The sequence below is a fragment of the Carassius carassius genome, chromosome 43, assembly GCF_963082965.1.
Source record: "Carassius carassius chromosome 43, fCarCar2.1, whole genome shotgun sequence".
Classification (NCBI taxonomy): Eukaryota; Metazoa; Chordata; class Actinopteri; order Cypriniformes; family Cyprinidae; genus Carassius; species Carassius carassius.
Genome location: NC_081797.1, coordinates 22191619 through 22217749, shown reverse-complemented (window position 1 = coordinate 22217749; position 26131 = coordinate 22191619). Strand labels below are relative to the sequence as shown.

Here is a 26131-nt window from a genome sequence, read left to right as displayed (position 1 = left end):
CCCTGGATGTGCATCCCACAAATCTCCATCAACTGCAAGATGCTATCCTATCGATATGGACCAACATTTCTAAAGAATGCTTTCAGCACCTTGTTGAATCAATGCCATGTAGAATTAAGGCAGTTCTGAAGGCGAAAGGGGGTCAAACACAGTATTAGTATGGTGTTCCTAATAATCCTTTAGGCGAGTGTATATACCTGATTGCCATTGTCAGAACCTTGCCTGTTTTATGACCATGCCTTTAAATAAAAGGTTTGCAGATGGATCCACATGTCTCCCGTCTCGTTAGCTCCATAACAGATTAATGTCTACACATTCCCCAACCCTAAACCTACCCCTTACAGTAATGCAAATACAGTAATTATTATTGTTCATCGTGAGAAAAATGATGTAATATTGGTGTGCGCATACACAGTAAGCCCAGGTTGGACAATCTGACATCCGTGGTGTATACTGTTAAGTAGCGATCAACGTCATTTTTGTGTGAAGAAGAAAGCGCAACATTATACAACATTTTTTTTTTTGTTTTGTGTTTGCACACTCTGATGTAAACAAGCCCAACACGCATAAGCAGCATGGCGGAACAAGTGAAGAAGATGCTTCATTTCTCTCAACCAAGAAACCATCTGCAGTGCATCTAGCACCAACCTTTTGGTACCAGACGTCTCTTCCAGGTACCCCAACATAAGAGTCCCAAAAAAGTGGTACTGTATGGTAAGCTGTTTTGGTACCACTCAAATCTTCTTACAATGGAAATGTAAATAACTGCGTGCCGTACTGGACTGAACCATACCGCTCGATGGAAATGAGTCTTTACTGTAGGGACCTTATGCATGATACTCAACAAAACGAACTGTGATTGGCTGCTTTACATGTCCGTCATGTGGCCCCTTGGGCAGTCCTTGGCCAAAAAAAATGGCCATGGAGTCCAGACCTTTAGAAGATCTGACTATGTTAGGCTACCTGAGTAATGACACAGACATTTGAAAGTAGCTCTGTTGCCCACTTGAGTACTGGTGTTGTGACTACAAGAGCCACATGAACCACATGCTAGTACCATCTGTACTATTTTTCTATTTAATCCTAAAATGGATTATAATCATCCACACACAGATAAGCCTCTTTTTTTTCACTTAATGCCAAAAATATGTTAGATCACTAGACCTATGCCTTCCAAATGAATCCTTTTTATTGTCTACGGGCACCACCCTCCCTCCCTTCCTCCCTCCCTCCCTCTTTTCCCCCTGTTTTGGTGTGTCATGCAGTATAGCAGTTGTGTAGTAGCTGTCTGCGTTTCCCTCTGTGGGACTCTTTATGTGTCCCTGTTGTGTGTGCTGCAGTGACAGTGGGAGCGAATGTATGCCTGTGCATGTAGGGGTGGGGAAAAAAGAGGGAGGGAAAGAGAGAGAGAGAAAGAGAGAAAGCTAGTAGCTAGAAAGAGATAGAGCGCGTACACAAGGCAGGAAGCGCTCCCTCTAATCCCGGCTGCGACGCCAAACAGCATTGCACCGGCTGCTACAATAGTCTTAATGGAGACTCAGGCAGACTGTGGTGCTGCAGGTAAGAGCAAACATTTCTTCAGCCGGCATGCTGCGAGGCATTTAAATGTGCACTCCCATTGAATTCAATAGCCCACTGTAAGAGCTGCCACCATATCTTTTGTTTCTTGAATGCACAGACAAAGCAAGCAGTCAAAGGAAGCTGGTAGTGCTCAGCAGCTGGCAGCTTGCATTTATGCACATGGGAAAAGGCACAGCAACTTGGATACATTTAGGGTGGTGGCTTATGAATTATAGCGGAAATGGTAAACGATTACTAGAAGTGTTATGTGAATAAACCACAAAGGTCATGTGGGAGAGTATTTTTGGATGTAACCCTTTTTGAGAATTTGACATTGAGTTGCATCTTTTGCAGCGGTTGCTTTGGGACAATGGGAGTTGGGTACCACTGGGTGCTGCTAAAATTATAGTTCATCTTGGCTTGTATGGTTTAGATGGAGAGCCTTTTGGAATATGCAAATATGTCCCAATCCATGCACCAATTTTTGCATGACTGACACACGAAAAAGAGAACAAGCCAGCAGAGTCTGCTGTGTGTGGGCTAATGAGAGGTGTGAGGCAGGGAGGGATGACCCGCAGACTGCGGAGAACGACCACATATCTCTGTACATATATACATATAACGGTCTGTGCCTTGTGTGTTTTGGCGTACATATTTTATCTGCATGTATATAAAATAAAATACTAATATAAAATAATTTATTATACAATAATAAATTATATAATACTGTAAAATAATTTTGTTTGTAAAAAATACAATTGTAAAAAAAAAAAAAAAAAGTTGCAGGACATGTTTTGCTGTATATGTCAAAAATATGCGTTCCAAAAATACATATCCAGTCGTCTACTTGTTTTCTTGTCCCATGTGTGTAATTTAACTGCCTTCAACGATATAAAACGTTTGTCTGCTTTGACTGCTGCCGCAAGAAATCAATAGAGGGCTGAAAGCTCTTTAAACACTCAGGGAAACACAAGCATCTTCTGTTTCACTTCTTTGCCACTGGCAAACCGCATTAGAGAACGAGACACGGAAAGCAAGAGATCGCTGTAAACGTAGTTCTAAACTGTGATTGAGAATACCAGCGCTACCGCATAGCAATGCTAAAGCTGGTACAAAATAACATCCAACCAGAACACCGTAATGACATAATGAGAACACACTAACAATCACATAGCAGCGCACTGGCAACAACTCAGAACATCTTAACAACCACGTAGCAATGCGGTAGCGGCCACCCAGAACACCCTAGCAAACACTTAGCAATGCGCGAACGGCCATCCAAAACACCGTAGCAAACGCTTAGCAAAACGCTAGCAGCCATCCAGAACACCCTAGCTAATGCTTAGCAATGCGCTAGCGGCCGTCCAGTACACCCTAGCAAATGCTTAGCAAACGCTTAGCAATGCGTGAACGGCCATCCAGAACACCCTAGCAAATGCTTAGCAATGCGCTAAGGGTCATTCAGAACACCCTAGCACACTGGCAACAACGCAGAACATCTTAACCACGTAGCAATGCGGTAACAACCATACAGAACACCCTAGCAAACACTTAGCAATGTGCTAACGGCCATCCAGAACACCCTAGCAAATACTTAACAATGTGCTAACGGCCATCCAGAACACCCTAGCAAACACAATGCGCTAGCGGCCTTCCAGAATAACCTAGCAAATGCTTAGCAATGCGCTAGCGGCTGTCCAGAACACCCTAGCAAACACTTAACTATGCGCTAGTGGCCATCCAGAACACCCTAGTAACGCTTAGGAATGCGTGAACAGCCATCCAGAACACCCTAACAAACACTTAGCAATGCGTGAACAGCCATCCAGAACACCCTAACAAACACTTAGCAATGCACAAACAGCCATCCAGAACACCCTAGTAAACGCTTAGCAATGCTTACGTTACCGGCCATACAGAACACCCTAGCAAACGCTTAGCAATGTGCTAGCGGCCGTCCAGAACACCCTAGCAAATGCTTAGCAATGCGCTAGTGGAACACCCTAGCAAACACTTAGCAATGTGCTAGTGTCCATCCAGAACACCCTACCAAACAATTAGCAATGCACAAACAGCCATCCAGAACACCCTAGCAAACACTTAGCAATGCACAAACACCCATACAGAACACCCTAGCAACTTTATAATCTAAAAATGCATTAAAAACCACATACCACCCAGAATACCTCAGCAGCACCATAACAACATGCTAACAGCCATATAGAAAATCCTAGCAACTGTTTACTGCAGCAATGCACTAACAACCACTTTAGCAGCTACATAATTCCCCTGGCTACCACCCAGAACACCCTAGCAACCATGTCCACCTTATTTGTCAACATGCAAGTAAGCCATTTTCTGTCAATGTGTGAGACTTGCGGTTCATTAGCAGCTATAGAGAAATAACCAGAAGAATAAGAAAGTGCAGTAAACAGTAAAAATAGTTCTCAGCTCTGGCCCTCAAGGTCAACTTTCCTGCAGAGTTTAATCTCTTTATTATTTTTTTATTTTTGTAGAGCCACTTAGAGATCAAGAGTTCAAGAAGCTTCTGAAGTCCTCCAGCTCTGCCAGTCTCACCAGCGAGGCATCCCACAATGCATCAGGAGAGCATGTCAGAACCCCCTCACATCATGGCAGCCAGGTGCTGATCATTGAGAAAAGACGTGAGTGAAACGCTGACGTGTCAAGAGCACATGCAGGTCATATTTCAACGCAATTAATAAATTATCCTCAACATTAACATGAATGAATAACTTCCTGTCTGAGCGAAGAACAATGAAGTCAACTGAAAAATATGACTGAACTACTCTTTAACAGGTCATCTGGTCATAGTAATGTATTTACATTCTGCTATCTTCTGCCTGATCTCAGAGCCTCTCAGCAGCGTGTCCTCTCTGGAGGTACACTTTGACCTCCTGGACCTGACGGAGCTCACAGACATGTCTGACCAGGAGCTGGGGGAGGTGTTTGCTGATTCAGACGAGGAGAATCACACAGAATCCCCAGCAAGTGAGTCAGCTCTCAGACTTATAGGTTTTTTTTTTCATACCAGGAGATTTAAAGTGAAATCAATCCAGTCCTCAACATATTCTTCAGAATCTCATTTAAAAATTTAAGTGGGAGAAATAGAGGGCTGCAGGGATGATGACATATTTTTGTAGGTCAACCCAGCAGTAAGCATCCCTCGGTTCCCTTGACAAGAAACTAAAAGAGAAAATAAGCCCTGTGGCCAGGTTAGGCTATAAACAAACTGCACCATGGATGCATTACCTAAAAGCCGTGCATAATTTCCAACAACTTTCAGTCTTTATTTAATATCTTCAAGATATTACAGTTTGCAAAAGCATGAGTATAAACACAAGGCAGTAAAAACACACTAATCAGTAGATGAGGTTTCCTATTTGGTGTGATAGTTGGTTGTCTCATTCCTGCAGCACTCTGTTGTCTATGATTGAATGTTCACTATGAAGCAAGACAAATAAAACAGATGGATAATATTTTAAATAGTAGTAAACTATGTTGGGTACTTGGCTGCTGGTACAGTTCAGTGATTCCATGGAAATCTACATTGAGCACATTATTATTTGATGAAGTTCTGAAGTGCACAAATGTCTACATATTAAATATTTAAACTATGAAGCAATGTCAGTGGCATTCAGAACAAACCAGATTAGCATTACCTTGAACCTGCTGCTTAAATGTTAAGCTCCCTGGTCTCGAAGTTATTTGAATAACATTTGTCTAGACCCCAAATTTGTCAGTACTTGAAATGAAGACTGAGAGGCATTTTTACTTTTGTATGTTAGTAGGCATTCATACTTAACTGCTTTATCCTTATATATTATAACTTACCTCATAGCTATGCATGAAACTAAACTTTAAAGGCCGGGACACACCATTCGATTTCAAAGAACTAGCGGGCGATGAAAGTTGATGGTGTTGTTGCCTCATGTTGGCAGTTTCGGACCAAAAAGCTGCACTCAAACACATCGCACAGACTACAGCCGACGGCAAACTAACACGTGCGTTCTGTGGATCCGTGAGAGGAATTAACTATATCAGCAACTATATTGTCTATATCAGCAGCTATCAATAGTATATATTCGTCATTCAAAAGGAGAAACTGAAACACAGATATACAGTATACGACTTGTAAACAAAGCAGCGCTTCGTTACCATTTTTAATATCAGTAACGTTTATAACTTTAATCATTTCTCATATTAGAATGATTGGGAAAGATCACATAACATTTACACAGCCTTCTGTCTGTACTGCCTTTTTTATGTGCTTGTTTTCATCACTTTTGCTTTAATTCTCGGGCACTGACTCATTCGCTAAACTGCACATCCAATCAGAGCATGTTGAATTGGGCAAACTGTCACTGACATGAGCCTAATGAGATCAAACGAGTAGAACACACCAAAAACAAACTAGCCCAACTGTTGCTTGCTGTCGTCCCGGCCTTTACTAAACACCTACAATGTCTGTCACTCTTGTGGTCTCAGACATCAGGATGCTTTTTTTATTTTTACTACAAATCCCTGTCTGTGTGAATATTCCTAAAGAAAAGCATGTTGAGGAGTCAGACATGACTCATATGAGCTCTGTTCCCAAATCTAGTGAGCTGCTTTCCTGTCTACTGCCTACATCAGTAGCACCTCTCTAAAGCAGCATCTGTCATGGTACCTCTTAAGTGACTGCTTTAAATAGCTCATAATTGGCAGCAGCTCAGGAACTGAAATTTCAAACACAGGGGTGGACCTAGGGGGTAACTAGGGGAGGCCTTGGCCACCATAAACCAAAGTGTGGCCACCCCTTTGACCACTCTGTTCAAACCCCCCTGGTTCCCAAGGATCAATATCCCACGGAGTTCAGCTCCAACCTGCCACAAACATACCTGATTGAAAGTTTCTAGTGATCCTGAAAATTATGTGATTAGCTTGTTCAGGTTTGTGTAATGGGGTTGTAAATAAACTCTGAAGTACGGTGGACATCCAGGAGCAGGCTGGGCACCCCTGCCTAAAACCACCCAAAGGGAAGCCAACCCTACTCATGGTGGGCTAACTTCTGAATGCCTTGATTAGCTGGTTTAGGTGCGTTTGCATAGAGGTGGAGCTAAATTCTGCAGGATGGTTGACTTCCAGAAGAAGTTTTGGCTATCCCATAGCAGCAGGGTTGCCAACTCTCACGCATCTGGCGTGACACTCAGGCTTTCAGCATCAATCTCATGCTGAAGTCCAAGCGTGAGTGTCACGCCAGATGCGTGAGAGTTTCAACCCTGCATACCAGGGGTGTCCTACCATGCTCCAGCTACTATCCTGCAGACTACAGTTTCAAGCCTACTACAACACACCTGCCTTTAATTATCAAGCAACCCTGAACACCTTTATTAGCTAGCTCAGGTATGTTTGATTGGGGTTGGAACTGAAATTTGCAGGACAGTAGCCTTCCAAGAGCAGAGTTGGATACCCCTGTCCTATACTTGCATTAAAATGCTTTTGTGAATGTGAAAAGTACTTTAGAATTGAGCCAAAAGAAAGGTGGGTTAGAAGGCCACTTCTACATTTTGCTGCCTACCTGTTGGAACAGCATTCATTAGTTGACCAATGGTACCTTAAAATGCCATCATGGTATGCAACGGACTAGGTTTTGGAACAGAACTTTGGCCAGTGGTTTTGAAGGTGTTTTTCATAAGTTGGTTTTGTAATTTCACCCCGCAGATCGCCAGCAGCCACCATTACCTAGATTTCCAAACAGCGGTTACGTCCGCTCTCCCTCCTGGACCCGCGGTGGAAAAGGGGAACAGCAGCAAAGAGATCGAAAGCACCACAGTGACTCCGAAAACACAGAGCCAATGTTGAAGATAGAGCGCTCTCAATCCCAGCAGCCTTGAGCCAGGGAGAGCTACAGGGGTTTAGGAAGAAAACAAAGCCCTTGCGTGGAAAGTGGAGGTTCCTTCTCAAGCAAGAAGATGAGGAACTCCTGGGATCAAAGGACATAGGGATCCCACCTAAAGATAATGCAATCCCTTTGTATGGACAAGAAGAGACCTCCAAATAGTAGGGGTAAGTGTAGACTCTTCCTCAAGATGGAACAGACTTCCAACTAGGACTTTGGGACGCCTCTTTGGGACCGAGTTACTTTCAGTCTTCTCCATGTGACTACTGCATATGGAGAACTTGAAGCATGATGTAGCATTATGGACAACACTGGCTCCTGCGAAGTGAATCTAAGGAGCAACTGAGGAATTCCACAGTGATTAAAATCTTCAAGGAACTTTTTAAAGAACAGTGCTATGATTCGAAGTAGCAACTGTGATAAGACACCGACAACCTGCAGCATAGTTCAAGACATCGCAATGCATAGAAGTTACAAAAATTCCCAACAAAATTGGTCTTCGAGGAGATTCTGCATGAAAATAGGGAGACCCAGAAACAAAGTGGAAAATCTTGTAAAAAAAAAAAAACCTGCCTAAGGCCTGAAACATATCCTACGCAAGTACATGAATGCAGGCACTTTGAGCTACACCAGATTGATTTCATACATCTTTGCATTTCAGAATTTGTCAGAACCGAATTCATATTGCAGCATATTGCACTGGGTTCTCATCTTTACCGACAATAGGGTATTGACCTAGTATTAAGCATAAACCCATAGAGTCCAATCTCAATATGGAAGGCCACTTTCCTGTGGACTTGAGCTCCAATCAGCCCTAACATATTGGATAGGATTGGACCAACTTTTTGATGGTAATTATCTCCCCCTTGAGTACTGAGGTTCGTTACAGCCACTAACACAAGAACGAACATTGCATATGTACAGCAGGACCACACAAGCATTCTGACTGGTGTAGACTATGTCTCTGGCCTAACTTAATGAGTACAGCATCTGAAGTTGCACTTAAATTGTTGAAAGGGAGAACAATCTTTTAGCAATATGTTTTTAGCCACTCTTTATCATTAAATGTCATTAATAATTTCACATCAAGACATCATTCAAATCAGTCCTCAGTGGTGATCACCACTGCACAGTAGGGAAATATGCCTGACGAATTGAAAAAAACCCACTGGGTGGTAATTCCAAATGCAAATCTTTGGACTCCTATCAAAGTTGCACTGTTTTTGTCACCAGGGTTATTACAGGGTTCAATGATGTCAAGCATGATCTATACACAGGGTCACATTGGAGAAGAAATTCACAAACTTTCAAAGAATCATTAACAAGTCTGCCAAATCAAGGAGGACAGAAATCTAACAGGAATAAATGTGAAATGACAAAGATCAGATTGTTTTTCTTCTTTTTCTTTCTCCAAACCATTTAACAGTTTTTATTACTGTAGAACGCAGGTCTTGTGATACAACACCCTCTCAATTAGCTCTAAATAGAGACGGCATGGTACAATTTAATTTAATAGATTATATGGACAGCACTGGTCATGCAGACACCAAAGCATGATACACGTGATATGCAACTCAAGAGGTTCACTTTTCGGATAAAGAACACTCCAACAAGCAGTGCTTTTGTCTGAGGACATGCCTTTTGTAAATAATATCCACAACCATAAACTTTTATGTCTTTTATACACATTCATAATTTAACAACCACAAATAATAAGATTTGTAGCTCAAAGTACTGTCATCATTTTTTTTTAAGTTTTTTTTTTTAGATAGCACTGATTCTGGACTGTACTTGGCTAACTCTCACCCATCTAAAATGGGAGCGTCCCTGATGAACAGAATGCTTGGAAGAGGAAGTATGATAAATCATCTAGCTATGCCCTACTTCTGCTAGAAGAGGTTTTTGCCCTTTCTACGGATTAGAAACTGTAAATATAACCATGGAGAAGTGGTGAATTCATAAGTATGTATACTAGGACGCACCGAGTTTCAAGCTGCAAAAATGACCCAATTAATTCTAAGAGTCAAATATAAGATGAAAATTGGTCATGAAAGAATAAATTGTCACTTTTTTTGTGCCAGAAACCTTGACTTAAATTATAAGTAGACTTTGTGAAAAACAATGTATGAAACAACTCCTTTAATTTAATTAAATAATCAAAATTTCACTTTCAAAACATTTTTTTTCTTAGATCACAAATGAAAGTTGTACACATATACATTTCTTCTATTAAGAGGAAGAGAGAATAAAAAAAGGATAGAATTGAGTTTATGATATAATGGCAGAAATTGAAAGATAAAAAATATCTAATAAGATATTTCTAAGTTGATCTGGCATAAAGAGTTCAAGGTCGTGGGTGTTAAAGTTTGCCAACATAACGCGCAGATTAAGGCATTTCAAATTCAGTAAAATGTCCCTGCTTTAACTTAAGGGAAGTGAAATGCAAATATCAACAAAATCCACAATCTTACTCTTTTAAGCCAAGAAGACTGATTTCCCACTGAGTTTCCACAGTAAGGCAAGTGTCAGAGGCAGGTGGAAATTATTTCAAGGACTGTCTTTATTTCAAGCAGCCTGTTTTTCCTGTGAAGCTGGAGGTTCTTCCTGGGTTTCTCCTCTCTCTTGGTTCCAGTCCTTCAACCCTTCAGGAAGACTTGTATCTTCCTCAAAGCTTCCAGTGCCCTCCACAAACTCCTCATACGTGGACTTCTCCTCAAATGGCCTGGGCCCCAGCAACTCTATCATATCAGCTTTGTCTAGAACTTCTTTTTCCAGCAAGCGCTTCCCAACCTATTCACAAAAACAAATGCATATTTGCATTAACTAAGCTATACGAAATATTTAACACGGGTTCATTTTAAATCCTGAAAAAACTAAATCCTGGGTTATTTTGCTTCATGTTTTACACTGCTCAATTTTCCCAGGGTTTACAATTCATCCCATGTATTGATAAGCTGACGTTTCACACAGTACATTCAAGTTTTTCCCCCTGAATGGACTTAAGAATTAAACTCTCCAATGAAACTGATGTGTTTTCCATCACCATTTGACAATTTTCCCTTCAAATCCCTGAATAGACTGTTAACATGCTGTGTTCATGTCACTTTGCAAAGCATGTGAATATGAGGAACGCAACTGGATGTCTGTTGCTAAGTATCTAGTTTCACGTAGTGCAAGTTTGCCACTGCAATGCAAGATTAACACTGCAAAAGCATTGCCAGCCCTAACCCTAGGTAAAAAGCGATGCCACTTCTAAATTACAAGCATGAAATGTTCCTTTATCCAGGATTTAAAGCAGGGTTTAGAATGACAAGAACCCCGTGTTAAGTGTAAAAGCTCTTTTGAAAGTTTAGCTTCACTCAAATCAGAGATATGGATCTCAAATTATAAACTTAAAACTTTTATTTGAGGTAAAGCTGAGTGACCTCAACAAAACTGTTAAAAATTATACAACTACTTTGATTTATTTGTAGAGAAATGTGACCAAGGACTGAACCCTGAGGCACTCCGCAGGTCACTAATTCTGGCATGACTTTGAGGGCTGTTGTAATGGCAGCTAGATTCCACTCTATTTGAAGCTATGAATCCAAGCAAAGCATGAGGCACCACTGTGTTCCAGGATAAAGGAATATCAAGCTGTTGGTTGTTCTCACCATTTCCACCTGCTCGTGTTTCTCAGTGACGAGTTCCAGTGTTCTCTTAAAGGCCCGGTTGACTAGATCTCGGACTTCCTCATCAATGAGTTCTGCTGTAGCCTCGCTGTAGGGCTTCTCCAGAACCATCTCACCCTGTCGGGGCAGGTCGAATGACACCTGCCCCACTTTCTCACTCATGCCAAACTGAACAATCTACAACAGAGAAGTAGAGGAAGTAAAAATTGTCAAATAAAGTTAAAATATGCCAAAGATCTGGCTTGTAATCATAAAGTTATAGGTTGAAAGCCTCAAGAAGCAATCGATGTGCTATCACCACTATGTTGATTTATCACTGCATTAATTGCCAGAATAATCGAAGAATCACTTTAACAGATTGTTAGCAGATTAACAAAATAATTTTCAGCTCTACTCCAAAATGGATTGTTCCTGTAAATATTGTACAGTTGCATAAAAGCTTTTGCTAAATGAAATTGAAAATTTTAAATTAGTGTATAATGTTGCCATATCTTTATAGCAAATGCTGTAGCACACCGAACCACTGAATGTATGATACAAAGCAAACACAATCTCTCTACCTGAGCATATGCTGACTGTGTGACCTTCTTAAGGTCATCGTGAGCCCCAGTCGTGATCCTGCCAAAAAACACCTGCTCGGCCACGCGCCCACCAAGCATCATGCACATCCTGTCGAATAGCTGCTCCCGTGTATATAAATACTGCTCTTTTGGAAGATACTGTGCATAGCCCAAACCTTTCCCTCGTGGAATTATGGAAACCTGGGGAAGGAGTGAATAAATCCAATACATTTCAATAAAACAATTCACAGATGAATGACACGATTTAAACTGAACTATACAGTTACAATGCAAATCATAGTTTATACATAGTCAGTTTTGCCCCTTGTTCATTATTAGCTTTTTTTTTTAAAGCAAAGACCATGACAAAGAGAACGTTTTCTCTTTTGAAGCAAAAATATTTGTCATTTACTAAATATGGTTAAGTTACGTAAAAGGGATTTAAAATATATTTTGCAAAATATCACCTTGAGCAATGGGTCAGCATGTTGGAGAAACCAGCCCACTACAGCATGCCCTGCTTCATGATAGGCTACAGTCTTTTTCTCAGTGGGTTGTAAAACCTGAGTCTTCTTCTCCAGACCTGTAACATGAGAGCACAAAATATGGAATGACTGAGCAATGTATCTTTTAGATAAAAAAAAAGGAATGGGACCCAGGACTGAACCCTGAGGTACTACACCGGTCCCTAATGACACCACTAATAAGACTTACAGATCTGAACATGTACATCATTGTTAGTAGGACGTTTGTAGAATATGCTGCAATTCTAAGCTCTTCCGTTTACCTCCAATAACTCTGTCGATGGCCTGCTCAAAGTGCTTAACATTGATGTATTCATTCAGATGTCTAGCAGCAATGAGAGCTGCTTCATTACAGACATTTGCAATATCAGCACCTGTAAGAGAGAGAAATTAGGGTCTTTATATAGCAATAACACAGCAATATTATGGCTACAATTATGATTACTTAATTATCATACCAGCTACACCAGCCTACGCTCACACATGAATTTTCAAATATATAATTATCGTACAACTTATAATTTTTCTGCTATAGCTTGCACTTTAATTCTGTTTAAAAGGAAAAGGAGTGTCTAACTAAATCAATGCTCACTCACCAGTGAACCCCGGCGTAGCAGCTGCCATCTTCCTCGCAATGGCATCACGGTCCAGATTTGGGTCCAGTTTGAGTGGTCTGAGATGCACTTTGAATATGGATGCTCGACCCTTAATATCAGGAGGTCCTGAAGGATTGACAGAATACAAACCTTAGACAGTAGAAAAGATTTTTCCTAAGCCCACTACACATGAATATTATTGGTGTCAACTTCGTTTGAAAGAAAAATAGCACTTGCTGCAATTAATTTTCATAATATATTTACCAAATAAGAGTAAATTTTTAATAAAAAATTACTATAAAAAGTAATTAAATATTACAAAAGAATTTACTTAAATGTTTTAAACTTAAGAAATAAACAGACTTATCCTTTAGATACCCACATCTTGATTCTAATACAGTATTGTTTTTTAACAAATACAGAAATAGTTATAAACGGTAACCGACAGTGCACTCTGGAATGTAATTTCTTTATGAAGATTAGGTGAAATTAAACATTTTTTAGATATTCAAAGACCTGTTATCATGATATAAATGTGTATTTGCTGAAGCTGACAGTATAGGATAAAGTATTATAATGTTTACCTTTCTAGTACTAATAATAATAGAAATTCAAAGACTACAATACAATTTCTTATACTTAGTTTGACAATTATACAGAACTGTTAAAGACAGTAAACTGAGAATGGGAGCTCCTGTTTATCTGCATTCAGGTGCTGATATTCTCAGTGCATGTCAAAATAAAGGTCCTAGTGCTGTCAAAATAAAGGACACACTTCTGATATTTACTGGCTAAACAGAAAAATTTACCAAGCATCGAATTATGTAATACTGGGGTCGCCAGCTGGCAGACTCCGGTCCGAGTCCGGACCATGAAGGCTTTTGACAATGAAACAAATAAATAAATGCCAAACACTATTTTCTAATAAAATAAAATTTATAGCAAGCACATCAATGTTAGCTCAGAAGTTGATTGGGTGCAATTGTGCGTGCAGTGAAGAGAACAGAGAGCAGTGCGCAGACAGATGAAACTTAAAAAAAAAAATTAATTCTCAAAAATTAGGAAAGTTGACAGGTCCTTAAAAAGTCTGAAATGGTACAAGAAAGTCTTAATTATGATTTCCTCAAGCAGTTTTAGTTAAACACCTGATGTCATATTTAGCTTGATCACTAAATATTATATACATTCTGTTAGACTAAATTGAAGGGCAAAGTTCTTACCCAAATAAATCTGTCGGTCAAACCTCCCTGGTCGCATCAATGCAGGGTCAAGGACATCCGGCCTGTTCGTACCAGCCAGAACTACAACACTTGTACTTGTATTGAAACCTGTAAAATCAAAAATATTTATAATGTCGATTTGGCATCTTCAAAGGATTTTTCAGATTGAATACAAATCAAGATCTCAACATCATGTACACAAATTAAACCACAAGAGTTTTCCATAAGTTCCATGACTTTCAATGAAAGTTATTTACAATAATTTAATATCTCCTATGACCTCTTAATCAAACGTCGGACTGCTTACCGTCCATTTCCACCAACAGCTGATTAAGTGTGTTTTCCTGTTCACTCTGCCCACCGAAATTCCCTCCGCCCCGTTTCCTCCCCACAGCATCAATCTCATCAATGAAGAGGATGCATGGGGCGTTCTTCCTCGCCATAGCAAACATGTCTCTCACCTAATAAAGAAAAGAAAAGTAAATTACAGGTCAAAAATACTTAATTGTAATAGAATTTACAATCATTGGAAATCAACAGTTCACTGCTCAAACTTACTCTGGCTGGACCAACTCCAACAAACATCTCCAGGAACTCTGAACCGTTGACTGTGATGAAGGGAACGTTTGCCTCTCCGGCAGTAGCTTTAGCGATTAGCGTTTTACCTGTCCCCGGAGGACCAGACAGCACAGCACCCTGAAGAAACACACAACATTAATTACTAATAACGTTCTGCCAATAATCTCCACTTGTTTTCCTTCTGGAAGGTCATACCTTAGGGATCTTAGCACCCAAATCCAGGTATTGTTGTGGGTTCTTTAGGAAATTAACAAACTCCATGATCTCCACCTTGGCTTCTTCGCATCCAGCCACATCTTTAAACTTGATGTCTATGTTGTCCTTCATCATCTTGGCTGTTGATTCGCTCATGCTGAAGGGCCCGCCCCTTCCTCCACCCATCCCTCCTCCCATTGGCCCACGTCGCAGAGTGAAAAGCAAGAAGCCAATTAAAAGCAGGGTGGGAATGAAGCTCATCAGAAAAGACCTGGAGGAAGAGGAAGATATAGTAGCATAAATATATTTAGATTAGTTAGGTTTAATAATTATTTAGTGGTTTACGGCTCTAGACACATTGGTGCTTCAATCACCTTGGAATCATTACTCACAACAAACCAATGGATTTTCAAAAACGACAGATCATTGTGCAGCACATGGTTGTCAAAACCATGAGAAATAAAATCACAGACAAAATCAGATAACAGTTCACAATTGATAGAGTTGGTTTGTGTTTTTACTCAATATTGTAAGTTATTAATATTGAATAACTTATTAATGTCATGTTAGCTATCACATTCATCTTGTGCTAAGTTTGGCATTTAACGTCACTGAATCTGCTGTTAAATCATATCATCATGCAAAACTAAGAATTATTATCACTGTGATGTGACGATCAAATATAGGTGTGGGTGGGTGGCGTGTGGATAAAGGACTTGGGTGAAGTTTGTGCTCATGCACTAATCTCTACACTACACTGACCTTGGTCACCAGAAACAAACAATACAGCGCGCTCTGCAGGACAAAATGAGTAATTACACCATTCAGAAGCAGTTAATCTGCGTTATATGTTCTGTAAAAAAAAAAGTTCATATCTGCGGCATATTCGCAGATACCGATATATCGGTGACAGGCTCATATCGGCCGATAATATCGGCTAAATAATATATAGGTCAGGCTCTAGTGTTGATTACAGAAAATGCAAAAGAGAATATTTTTACATTTTATACATTAATAAACATTATATTCTACACTGTTCAAAGGTTTGGAGTCATAATGTTTTTATTTCATTTTTAATTGACATTAAAGACTTTAATAATATTACAGAAAAAAGTATATTTCAAATAAATTCTGTTCGTGTGAACTTTCTATTCAGCAGAGATTCCTGAAAAAAAATGCATCACAAAAATATGTAGCAGCAAATATGAAGCGACTGTTTTTAACATTGATAATAGTAAGAAATGTTTCTTGAGCAGCAAATCATCTTATTATACTGATCTCTGAACGATCATGTGACTGAAGACTGGAGGAATGATGCTGGAAGTTCAGCTTTGATCATCACAAGAATAAATGACATTTTAACATTAATTACAATAGAAACAGTAATATTTCACAATATCAATGTTTTAAGTGTATTTTTAATCAAATAAAAGCAGAATTGGTGAGCAGAAGATACTTTAAAAACGTTTTTTTTTTTAAATCTTACCCCAGTCGTTTGAACAGTAGTATTATGTATGAATGTATGTAAAATGAAAATAAGCTATAAAACAGAAGAGTCACCCGTCGCTCTCGGAGGTGTAGACCACCGCTGCTCTATGGGACGGCTCCAGACCCAGCTCATAGTGAGCAGCCTCCAGATTCCTCTCAAACGTGTCCACACTGCCGATGTTAAACCACACGTAGCTCTGAAGGTACACAGAAACATATCAGTGCCATCACACAAACACTTGAGCTTCTGCACAGCGAATGATTGTGACTCACTCCATCAGAGCTGTCGGCCCCGGGGACCAGGATGACCCGGACAAACTGTTTGTTCACCACCTCTAACCGCTCAACCTGAGAAAAAAGATTGTTTCAGTGCTAAAAATGACACATTAGCACTTCACTGTGTGCTGTGACCCTTAAAGACTTTTGAAATGTGTTCATTATCGAGCAAAAGACACAACTTTCTTCACATGTCTGTAGGTTATTGAGAAGCTATGTTCTCCATTCAGATGTCATAACTCTCTCCTGTAGATCACAGGTGTTGTTCTCACCAGTCCTCTGTCCAGGTACCGATGCACGAAATCCTTCCAGGTAATCTCTCGGCCCGGATCTCGGAGATAGAGGTACAGCAGGACGGACGCAATGCCTCCCATCGTGATCAGAATATAGCGGAAATCCTTATCGTCCCATGGTACGTCTCCCTGAGGGAAATATTAGACACACACATGACGCAATCTTACTGCAATAGTGCTAAAACACGTGTTTTTGTTCCCTGGACATAAAAAAAAAAATACAGACCAATCATGATTACTGTTCAATAAATATATACTGTATATACACACATACATACATATACATATGTTTATATATTTATACTCTTATATTTTATATTATATATATATATATATATATATTACCTATATAAAAATACAAAAATTCTTCAATTTATACATGCATGTGTTTTTATTTGTATATAAATAAGAAATATACACAGTGCACACACATATATTTTGTAAACAAAAAAGTTTTATTTCGGATGTGATTAATCATTTGAAAGCACTAGCCATAATATCAAAGAAAAAAAATATCTTACAAAGATACTGCAGTTTGTTGCAGAAAACTGCATGATCCTAAAACCATTTCTTTAGATTCTGGGGTGAAACATGAATGGCGTTTCGATGTTCACCTGTAATAGTCGACTCTTCCAGTCTTTCCTCCCTCTTCCTCCTCCTCCTCTTCCTCCCGGACGATGCTCCGGTCCGCTTGCTTTACCATCTGAGAGATTTATGACGGTTTATAAATTACGATCAAGCGAAAACAAACACTGTCACACATCTGGTGATGTATCTTACCTTTAGGTGCATCGGTGGAGTAAGACAAGAGCGGGAATGTGTAATGCTTCCCAACGGATGATCCCGGTTTGAGCCGGTTCAGGGCTAAAAACTGAGAAGGAGAGAAATTATGATCTGAATTATGAATCACACTTGAAACATGAAGTGGTGTTACCACTGATCTATATATATATATATATATATATATATTATATATTATAGATCAGTGGGTGTTACACTAGTGTTTTCAGCAACTAAAACATGGGTTTAAGTCAGTTATTTCTATCTTTTGCTGTAGTGTGTCAGTAAGAAATATCAGTTTACATTTCCAAACATTACTTTTTTGTATTAAATGTAATAATCCAGTGGGATTTTGTCTGACAGCAGCCAGTGCTCCACACAGAGATCTGATCATCATCCAATCAGTGAACTGATATTAACTACTAATAATAACTGACTTAAAACCATTTTTATCTGCTGAAAATACTAGTTTGGTCCCCACTGTATATCCAGAGCTTACTGACCACGACAGTTATTTATTATTTCATAACAAAGATGCGTTACATCATGTTTTTATACAGTCTATGGTTACATCATAACAAACACACGTCTGGAAACAATATCTGACAGATATATCTTATATCTAAATACACACATTCACTCATACACACGACAAACAGACCAAGACCTTATCACACATAGTTATTTAAGCTGATATGAGATGATGAAATATAAACACATGTCTATCTCACCCGCGGGTGTCTCGTCGCAGTAGCAGTAGCAGAAGCAGTAGCAGAAGCTCGGGTGTGGAGGCGCAGTAAAGCTCTGGGTCCTCGGCGCACAGCAGCAGCAGCGGCGGCGGAGAGCAGTCCTGCCATGAGCCTCACACTTCAGCCCGAGTCCCTCACAAGAGTCTCTCTCAAGCGCTCTCCATGAGTTGAGTAACTGCTGCTCTGAATGACATTTACACCGGCAGGACCCCACAGGCCGCCTCTGCGTAACGCCTGACAGAAACTTCCAATTTCCTTTCGCTTTGAAAATTATTTTTATGTATAAATAAGTAATCTTATTTATTAAAAATGTTTTGAAGGTTATCCTCATTTTAAGTAATACATATCCATCGAGAAATTGTAATTAAGCTTTTGAACAGGCAGTAAAAGGCGACTTTGGGTCATGAGGGCGTGACTTTTTCAAGCGCAAACCCCGCCCCGCAACCGATTCTAAGGATCTCATTGGTTGCGTAAATTACGTGGAAATCGTCTCTTTTCTCTCCTTTTTTATTGAACTTTGAAAAATTACAATATTCAACAGCAAGCTCTTCACATATTTCTCATATTAACACAGTTGAACATTTTCCACACAAAAATCTCTATAAAGTATTAAATAATACACAAACTACAAATGACTATCAGCCACCGCACAAGTACAACACCAAACATCTTTTCTTAAAGACTAAAAAGACAAAGAACAGTTTAAAACAGACACACTATCCTCAGATAATCTGACGAAACTCAAATGAAAAGCATTTTTATAACCTAATTACACAATATGCTGCTGTAGATTGAAAACTGCTATCCTCGAGTCATCGAAACACTGGGATATAGCAAATATATATTAAAATTGTTTAAATATATAAATGAATATGTGCTTTATCTCAACGTTTGACTTGTTCTGAAATATACAAAAGTATGTTAGCTAAATATTCCCCCACATATAACCCATATCTACATATCATATTATATTATTATCTATAGGCTAGAATCCCGTAGATAAAAACAGAGACTAATCTCAAAATGAAGACAGATCTCTTTATTCTTAATTTAAGCACGTTGTTAGTTCCTTCAGTAGGGGGCGTCTATTCATCCTAATAAATTCATATTTGACTAAAGTCTGCTTTTACAGAATGTTTGTTGATGTCAACTTGTATCTTGATAGCGGTGGCTTGTTTTTTTCACACATTACATTCAGTTTCAGCTCAGGCTATGCTACAGTTTTAATTTAATTTTCGTCACTAAAACAACTACTGATGTTGTTTAATTATTGTTATTGTTACGTAATCCTGACAAATCAATAATCATGAGGAAATATCTCACACGTTTTTCTTTGACCTTGTTTGGACAGCAGCCAGATTTATTATTATTATTATTTTAATCAGCATCATCAATCACAAATTGACTCCAGTATGCAGTTGGGTTTAACATTATTTTTTTTATGTGTGCCAAGAACACAGCAATTTGAATAAGCAATCATAAAAACTTGCATTTAGGAATAAAATACACAGTATAGCTTCACTATTATAAATAATATTAAGGCAGCAGCTGGTATTTTTTCCTAATGTGAAAGTCAATGTGGATCAGCTACTGTTTGGTTACCCACATCCCTCAAAATATATTTTTTTAATGTTCAGCACAAGAAAGAAATGAATACACGCTTGGGACAAAATTGGAGTAAATAATGACAGAAATGTATTTTTTATGTTAGTCGAGAAAAGTTGCATGTAACGAGTTTCACTATGTAACGAATCTTTCCAATCACTTTTTCTTAATTTAATGCATAATTGCTGAATACAAGGGTTCTTTTCCTTAAAAAAAAAAAATCCAAACATCTGAAAGGTACTGCATGTAAAACATACATAAAAGGTTTGATGATGTGTAAGTAAAGTGTCCCACTAAAGGACGTCTGAGAGATGACCGACCGGTTATAGATATTCTCCTCTTGAACGGCATATAATTCTCCCTTCAGCACTTCCACAGCACAGCGTCTCTCAATAGAGTAGTGTGCGTTCATTTGACCAGCGAGAGTCTCGTAACCATCATCTTTCTGACTCACGATGGGGCCAGAGGACACATTCGCTGACTTTATGCACAGAGGCAAACCTTTTGAAGAAACATTTACAGTCAACCGCTAGTAGAAGGGAAACTGTGACAGTCAAAAGGTCCAGAATTAATATTTTATGCTATTAAAATCAAAAATCTGACAAGATCTCAAAACATACAAGAACATATTTAGAAAAGCTATTCTGTGCCATAAATAGTAACTGGAAAGTAACCATTTATTTTTCCCATTAATTTGTAATTCCCTTACCTGTATTTTTGTCAGATAAAGTGCTCAGTGGGTGAGGATTATTGTATTGTAGCTTTACATTGAATTAAACTATTTTTTGACTCTGTTATTCACAGCTGAAAAACACTACTGTCAGATGTGCTGGAGCATGCGTAGAAGACTCATTCATTCACACATGCAGAAGATTCCCATTTGATGAAGACTTCATATTTAAATAACCATTTCTGTGGTTAAAAAAACAAAATTCCACATTTTTACAAGATTCCAGATTCCTTTTTGATGACTGAATTCCAGATGTGTTTCACATCATAGAAATCATAAAGCCAAAAACCATGTATTTTACATGTTTTTAAAACGAACCATGACAGTGCCAGAGTCAGGGTGCTTTGGATGATCTATCCGGACAAACAGTGCTGTCTCTGTTAAAAGAGAGAGAATACAGTTTCAAGTTAGCAGTATGTTTACAAATTATGTATTACTTCTTACAAATAACTACTTGCATTTGGTGGAAGTACTACACTGAAGCAGAGACCTGCAGAAGCCGAAGCTCTTGAGCGAGGAGCAGAGGGGTCTGTCGGTCTTCTGCTCCTCTTTGGGCTGCTGGACGCCCAGAGCGAACTGTAGCAGCTCAGGGGTCAGAAGAGCGCCGCTTCTCCTCAGGTACCGCAGGACGCCACCCACGTGACGGCCGTTCAGCTCCAACAGCAGCAACACAGACTGAGCTGCAGGAGAGGAGCTCTCGGCATGATCCTGTGTGGGACGTCATGAAGCAAAGCTTACATCACGCTCTCTTATATAGAAATATTCATACACATGCACAGAGCAAGATAAACCAAAGCATGTACCATGTCTGGAAGGTTTCTGAAATTCTCTGACAGGCAGAACAGGCGGTTTGGGGGAGCTGGGGAACCCATAATGCACCACGTACGTGGCGTCCCATATCCTGAGAGCCTTAGGGAAGTCGTTGGTGGTAACTGAAGGAGGATTGAGAGTAACACTGAACCCACCCTAATATTAGCACATAGTTCCGTTTGGTTGTTTTGGGAGCCAATTCCTAATCTTCTAGGAATGTCTTCTGTAGATTGTTTTTTACTATTTCCTTATATATGGTACGATAAGTCATATGTAGTAATTATCGCAACAGGCCTACAGGCAACAACCTATAAAGAATCTATACAGAACGTTCTCTAAGGATTATGTTTAAGTCTCTTTATAACTAGTGGTAGACTGATATTGTTATTTTGACAGCCGATGCCGATATTTTGGAAAGCAGGAGGCCGATATGAAGCCGATATAATTTTTGAATTAATATTTAAGAAATTTGAAATGTGTATTGACGTGCAACTGTGTTCTTCTCTTATCTATAACAGAGCAGTGAACTCACCCCGGTGCGAGCAGCGAGACTGGAGATGATAGAAACAGTCTGTAACAGCATCAGCAGAGGAGGAATGTAGGACAGAGGATTGTCTCCACTGTGTGACACCAGAACGGTATCAAAACCGCGGGCCACAGTAGGCCAGCAGTAACTCTCTGCTACATTCGGTTCATTATACTTCCTCCACAACAGAAACAAAAACATAATGCATAACCTAGTCAAATCCAACAGGTAAATTATCTTATATTAAATTGGCAGCCTTGGTAAATATGAGCACAGGTGGCTGCGAAAATAAATCTGCATTGTTGTTATTTATGAAATTCCATTCAAAGAAATTCTAACCTTTGAAGTAAAACAACTGAAAGTGTGGAGAAAATCTCATGATGAAATAAGTGTTTTTTTCCAATGCATGTCGGCCACAATTATTGGCACCCCTAGAAATTCTTATGAGTAAAATATCTCTGAAGTATATTGCCATTCATATTTACAATTTTTAGCACACCAGTGGAACTAGGCACATGAAATTGTCCAGCCGTGACTTCCTGTTCCACGGGATTCTACAGGTGCATTTCAGTAAATTAGAATGTCATGGAAAAGTTAATCTATTTCAGTAATTCAACTCAAATTGTAAAACTTGTGTATTAAATAAATTCAATGCACACAGACTGAAGTAGTTTAAGTCTTTGGTTCTTTTAACTGTGATGATTTTGGCTCACATCAAGTGTGTATCTCATGAAAAGTGCAGGAGACAGACAAATAAAGTTATATAATAATCCTACAAGAAATGACTCCTGCAAGAGCAATACAGCTAGTGAATGTATGAACTTATGTTTTTACAAAGAAGACAATTACTGTAAATAAAATGTTTGTTGTTGTTGTTTGAAATGCCAGTCAAATTTGAAATATTTGTTGAAATATATGACATCAAATCACCCATCAAAACTTCCAAATGAAGCTCTCACAGCTTGTTTGCTGTCAAGTTCGGGTTCAACCAATAGAGCTCAGGATGAGACAATTAGCTGAATCACACAAATTAGGAGTATTTAATAAATCTGTCAGGAAAAAGTCAACAGTCAACTATGTAAGAAAAACTTACATATTAGACACAATATTGGCAATTACTTTGTCTGATTTCCAAACGAAGACACAGCAGAACTGCCGTAACATCGAGCTGCAGTTTAAATCATTCCTGAAACTCTTCAGTGATTCGTTGATTTTGAAAAGAACTGTTGGACGACTGATTCAATGACTCGTTGATTTTGAACAGAACTGTTGAATGACTGATTCAGTGACTCATTCGGCTGTTTGAACGAATCGAGTGAATGAACTGTAGCGTATATGACCCGAATCAGACTAATTAAAGAGTCGATCAGGCCTGTGGTTTTAACCTCCACAGGTCTCCACAGAACATCCCCATGTCAGAAAATGGCAACAGAAACTGTCTTTTTAATGAACTCAAAAAGACTTATAAATGAATATCAGTCCATCGCTTAACTCCATATTCATTTATATGTAACCCACACATTTGACTATCATGTTATAATCACTTATTGTGTATGTGTTTTAATAACTATTGGATAGCTTAAGGATTCATATTCATGTTTAGTATGTACGTGTTTGAATCTGTTAGCTTGAAACAGTTCTGACCATCAGTTATTTGTCAAATGTATCATATTCTGAAATACATGGTATAACAGTAATACTCACTCTCTCAAGAAAGTAACTCGTAATCTTGAACGCAAATGGAGAGAAACTAACTTGGAAGTTTTTAGAATTGCATGGAAAAACAGTATGTCCAGCTATAGACAGGCTCTAAAAACTGCTAGGACAGAGCATATACACAAACTCATTGAAAATAACCAAAACAATCCAAGGTTTTTATTTAGCACAGTGGCTAAATTAACAAATTACCAGATGCAACCTGATTCAAATATTCCACCAACGTTTAATAGTAATGACTTCAGAAACACTTCAGTTTCATCCATCGCACCCATAGATAAACTGCAGTGCTTTACAAATATAGGACAGGAAGAGCTAAATAAACTTATCACTGTATCTAAACCAACAACATGTTTATTAGATCCTGTACCCACTAAATTACTGAAAGAGTTGTTACCTGTAGCTGAAGAACCGCTTCTCAATATTATTAACTCGTCATTATCTTTAGGTCACGTCCCAAATCCATTCAAGCTGGCAGTTATCAAGCCTCTTATTAAGAAACCAAAACGAGATCCTAGTGTACTAGCAAATTATAGGCCTATTTCAAATCTTCCATTTATGTCTAAAATTTTGCTTTAGCTGCTTTCTGCTCAATTGAGCACCTTCCTGCATAAAAATGATCTGTATGAAGAATTTCAGTCAGGTTTTAGGCCCCACCATAGCACAGAAACTGCACTTGTTAAAATTACAAATGACCTGATTCTTGCGTCAGATCAAGGCTGCATCTCATTTCTAGTTTTACTTGATCTTTGTGCTGCGTTCGACACCATAGATCATGACATACTCATAGATCGATTACAAAACTATACAGGTATTCAAGGGCAGGCGCTAAGATGGTTTAGATCCTACCTGTCCGATTGCTACCATTTTGTTTACTTAAATGGGGTGTCATCTCATTTATCATCAGTAAAATATGGAGTGCCACAAGGAACCGTCCTAGGTCCCCTTCTATTTTCAATATACATGTTTCCCCTTGGTAATATTATTAGAAAATACGGAATTACAGTAGCTTCCACTGTTATGCTGATGATACTCAGCTATATATCTCAACGAGACCAGATGAAACTTCTAAATTATCTAAGCTAACAGAGTGCATTAAAAATGTAAAAGATTGGATGACCAATAATTTTCTCCTATTAAATTCGGATAAGACAGAGATATTAATTATTGGACCAAAAAACACTACACAGAATCTTGTAGATTACAATCTGCAACTAGACGGATGTACTGTTACTTCCTCTACAGTCAAAAACCTGGGTGTTATATTAGACAGCAATTTGTCTTTTGAAAATCATATTTCCCATGTTACAATAACTGCATTCTTCCATCTTAGAAACATTGCCAAGCTACGAAACATGTTATCTGTTTCTGATGCAGAAAAGCTAGTTCATGAATTTATGACCTCTAGACTGGACTATTGTAATGCACTTCTAGGTGGTTGTCCTGCTTCTTCAATAAACAAGCTACAGGTAGTCCAAAATGCAGCAACTAGAGTCCTTACCAGGTCAAGAAAATACGATCATATTACCCCAATTTTACAGTCTCTGCACTGGCTACCTATTAAGTTCTGTTTCAGTCACAAATTATCATTACTTACCTATAAGGCCCTAAATGGTTTAGCTCCTGCGTACCTAACTAGCCTTCACGCTACAACCCATCACGCTCCCTAAGGTCACAAAACGCTGGACTTTTGGTAGTTCCTAGGATAGCAAAGTCCACTAAAGGAGGTAGAGCTTTTTCACATTTGGCTCCCAAACTCTGGAATAGCCTTCCTGATAATGTTCAGGGTTCAGACACACTCTCTCTGTTTAAATCTAGATTAAAAACGCATCTTTATCGCCAAGCATTCGAATAATGTATCTCTTAAATTGTGAGTGTAGTTGCATCTGATAAAATGTGCATTCTTATTCATTAGCTTGGGTCAAACTAATTAATTTTACTTTATTGGATCAGCAGCTATGCTAATGATGTCTCTATTTTGTTTCTATGTTTTGCCAGGGGATTTACATGCCGTGGTAACTAGGATTTACACAAGCTCCAGTCTGGATCCAGAACACCTGAGAAGAGATGATGCTGACCCTCAGAGGACCTCAGATGATGCTAACCCTGAATCAACAAACATAACTAACAAATATTGCTACAAGTGTGACTGTTCTTTGAGCGCGGTTCCAGCGTGCTTCAGCCTGCACGCCTGCTGCTACTTAGCCACGATGAGAAGAAACACCACCTAGTCTCGTCAAACTTTACTTATTTTCTTTTCCGTTTGAGAGTTTCGTGTTCTGAGTTAAGTTTTGTAACGCTGTGTCTCCGAGTCTGACCTCGAGTGCCCGTTCAACTTCAACCAGCCCACACAA

The 26131-nt window shown here is 39.0% G+C and overlaps 2 protein-coding genes across 2 annotated transcripts; one reads left to right on the top strand and one right to left on the bottom strand.

The window, feature by feature from the left end:
* The first annotated feature begins 1252 nt into the window (after window positions 1-1252).
* Window positions 1253-8009, top strand: LOC132125313 (dysbindin domain-containing protein 1-like). The gene is made up of 4 exons (XM_059536684.1): window positions 1253-1560; window positions 4077-4223; window positions 4432-4569; window positions 7282-8009. Exons 1-4 carry the CDS (start codon window positions 1530-1532, stop codon window positions 7452-7454), a joined length of 489 nt encoding a protein of 162 aa, XP_059392667.1. The 5' UTR covers window positions 1253-1529; the 3' UTR covers window positions 7455-8009.
* Window positions 8010-9597: 1588 nt separating this feature from the next.
* LOC132124705 (AFG3-like protein 1) lies at window positions 9598-18603 on the bottom strand. Its single transcript, XM_059535848.1, has 16 exons — window positions 18373-18603; window positions 17642-17732; window positions 17476-17564; window positions 16841-16990; window positions 16566-16640; window positions 16365-16489; window positions 14805-15075; window positions 14589-14726; window positions 14338-14491; window positions 14031-14138; window positions 12811-12936; window positions 12478-12588; window positions 12158-12273; window positions 11691-11891; window positions 11113-11307; window positions 9598-10249 (listed from the first exon to the last, which is right to left on the bottom strand). The coding sequence occupies exons 1-16, from the start codon at window positions 18496-18498 to the stop codon at window positions 10025-10027; spliced, it is 2301 nt and encodes a 766-aa protein (XP_059391831.1). The 5' UTR covers window positions 18499-18603; the 3' UTR covers window positions 9598-10024.
* Window positions 18604-26131: the final 7528 nt, after the last annotated feature.

What these genes read in the sequence shown, in the direction of transcription:
- LOC132125313 (XM_059536684.1), top strand. Translation starts at nt 1,530, where the DNA reads ATGGAGACTCAGGCAGACTGTGGTGCTGCAG. An exon ending in GCTGATCATTGAGAAAAGAC is followed by an intron (nt 4,224 to 4,431) that starts GTGAGTGAAACG and finishes GCCTGATCTCAG; the next exon opens with AGCCTCTCAGCAGCGTGTCC. An exon ending in TCACACAGAATCCCCAGCAA is followed by an intron (nt 4,570 to 7,281) that starts GTGAGTCAGCTC and finishes TTCACCCCGCAG; the next exon opens with ATCGCCAGCAGCCACCATTA.
- LOC132124705 (XM_059535848.1), bottom strand. Translation starts at nt 18,498, where the DNA reads ATGGCAGGACTGCTCTCCGCCGCCGCTGCTGCTGCTGTGCGCCGAGGA. An exon ending in GGAAGAGTCGACTATTACAG is followed by an intron (nt 16,991 to 17,475) that starts GTGAACATCGAA and finishes TATTTCCCTCAG; the next exon opens with GGAGACGTACCATGGGACGA. An exon ending in TGGGTGCTAAGATCCCTAAG is followed by an intron (nt 14,727 to 14,804) that starts GTATGACCTTCC and finishes GTGTTTCTTCAG; the next exon opens with GGTGCTGTGCTGTCTGGTCC.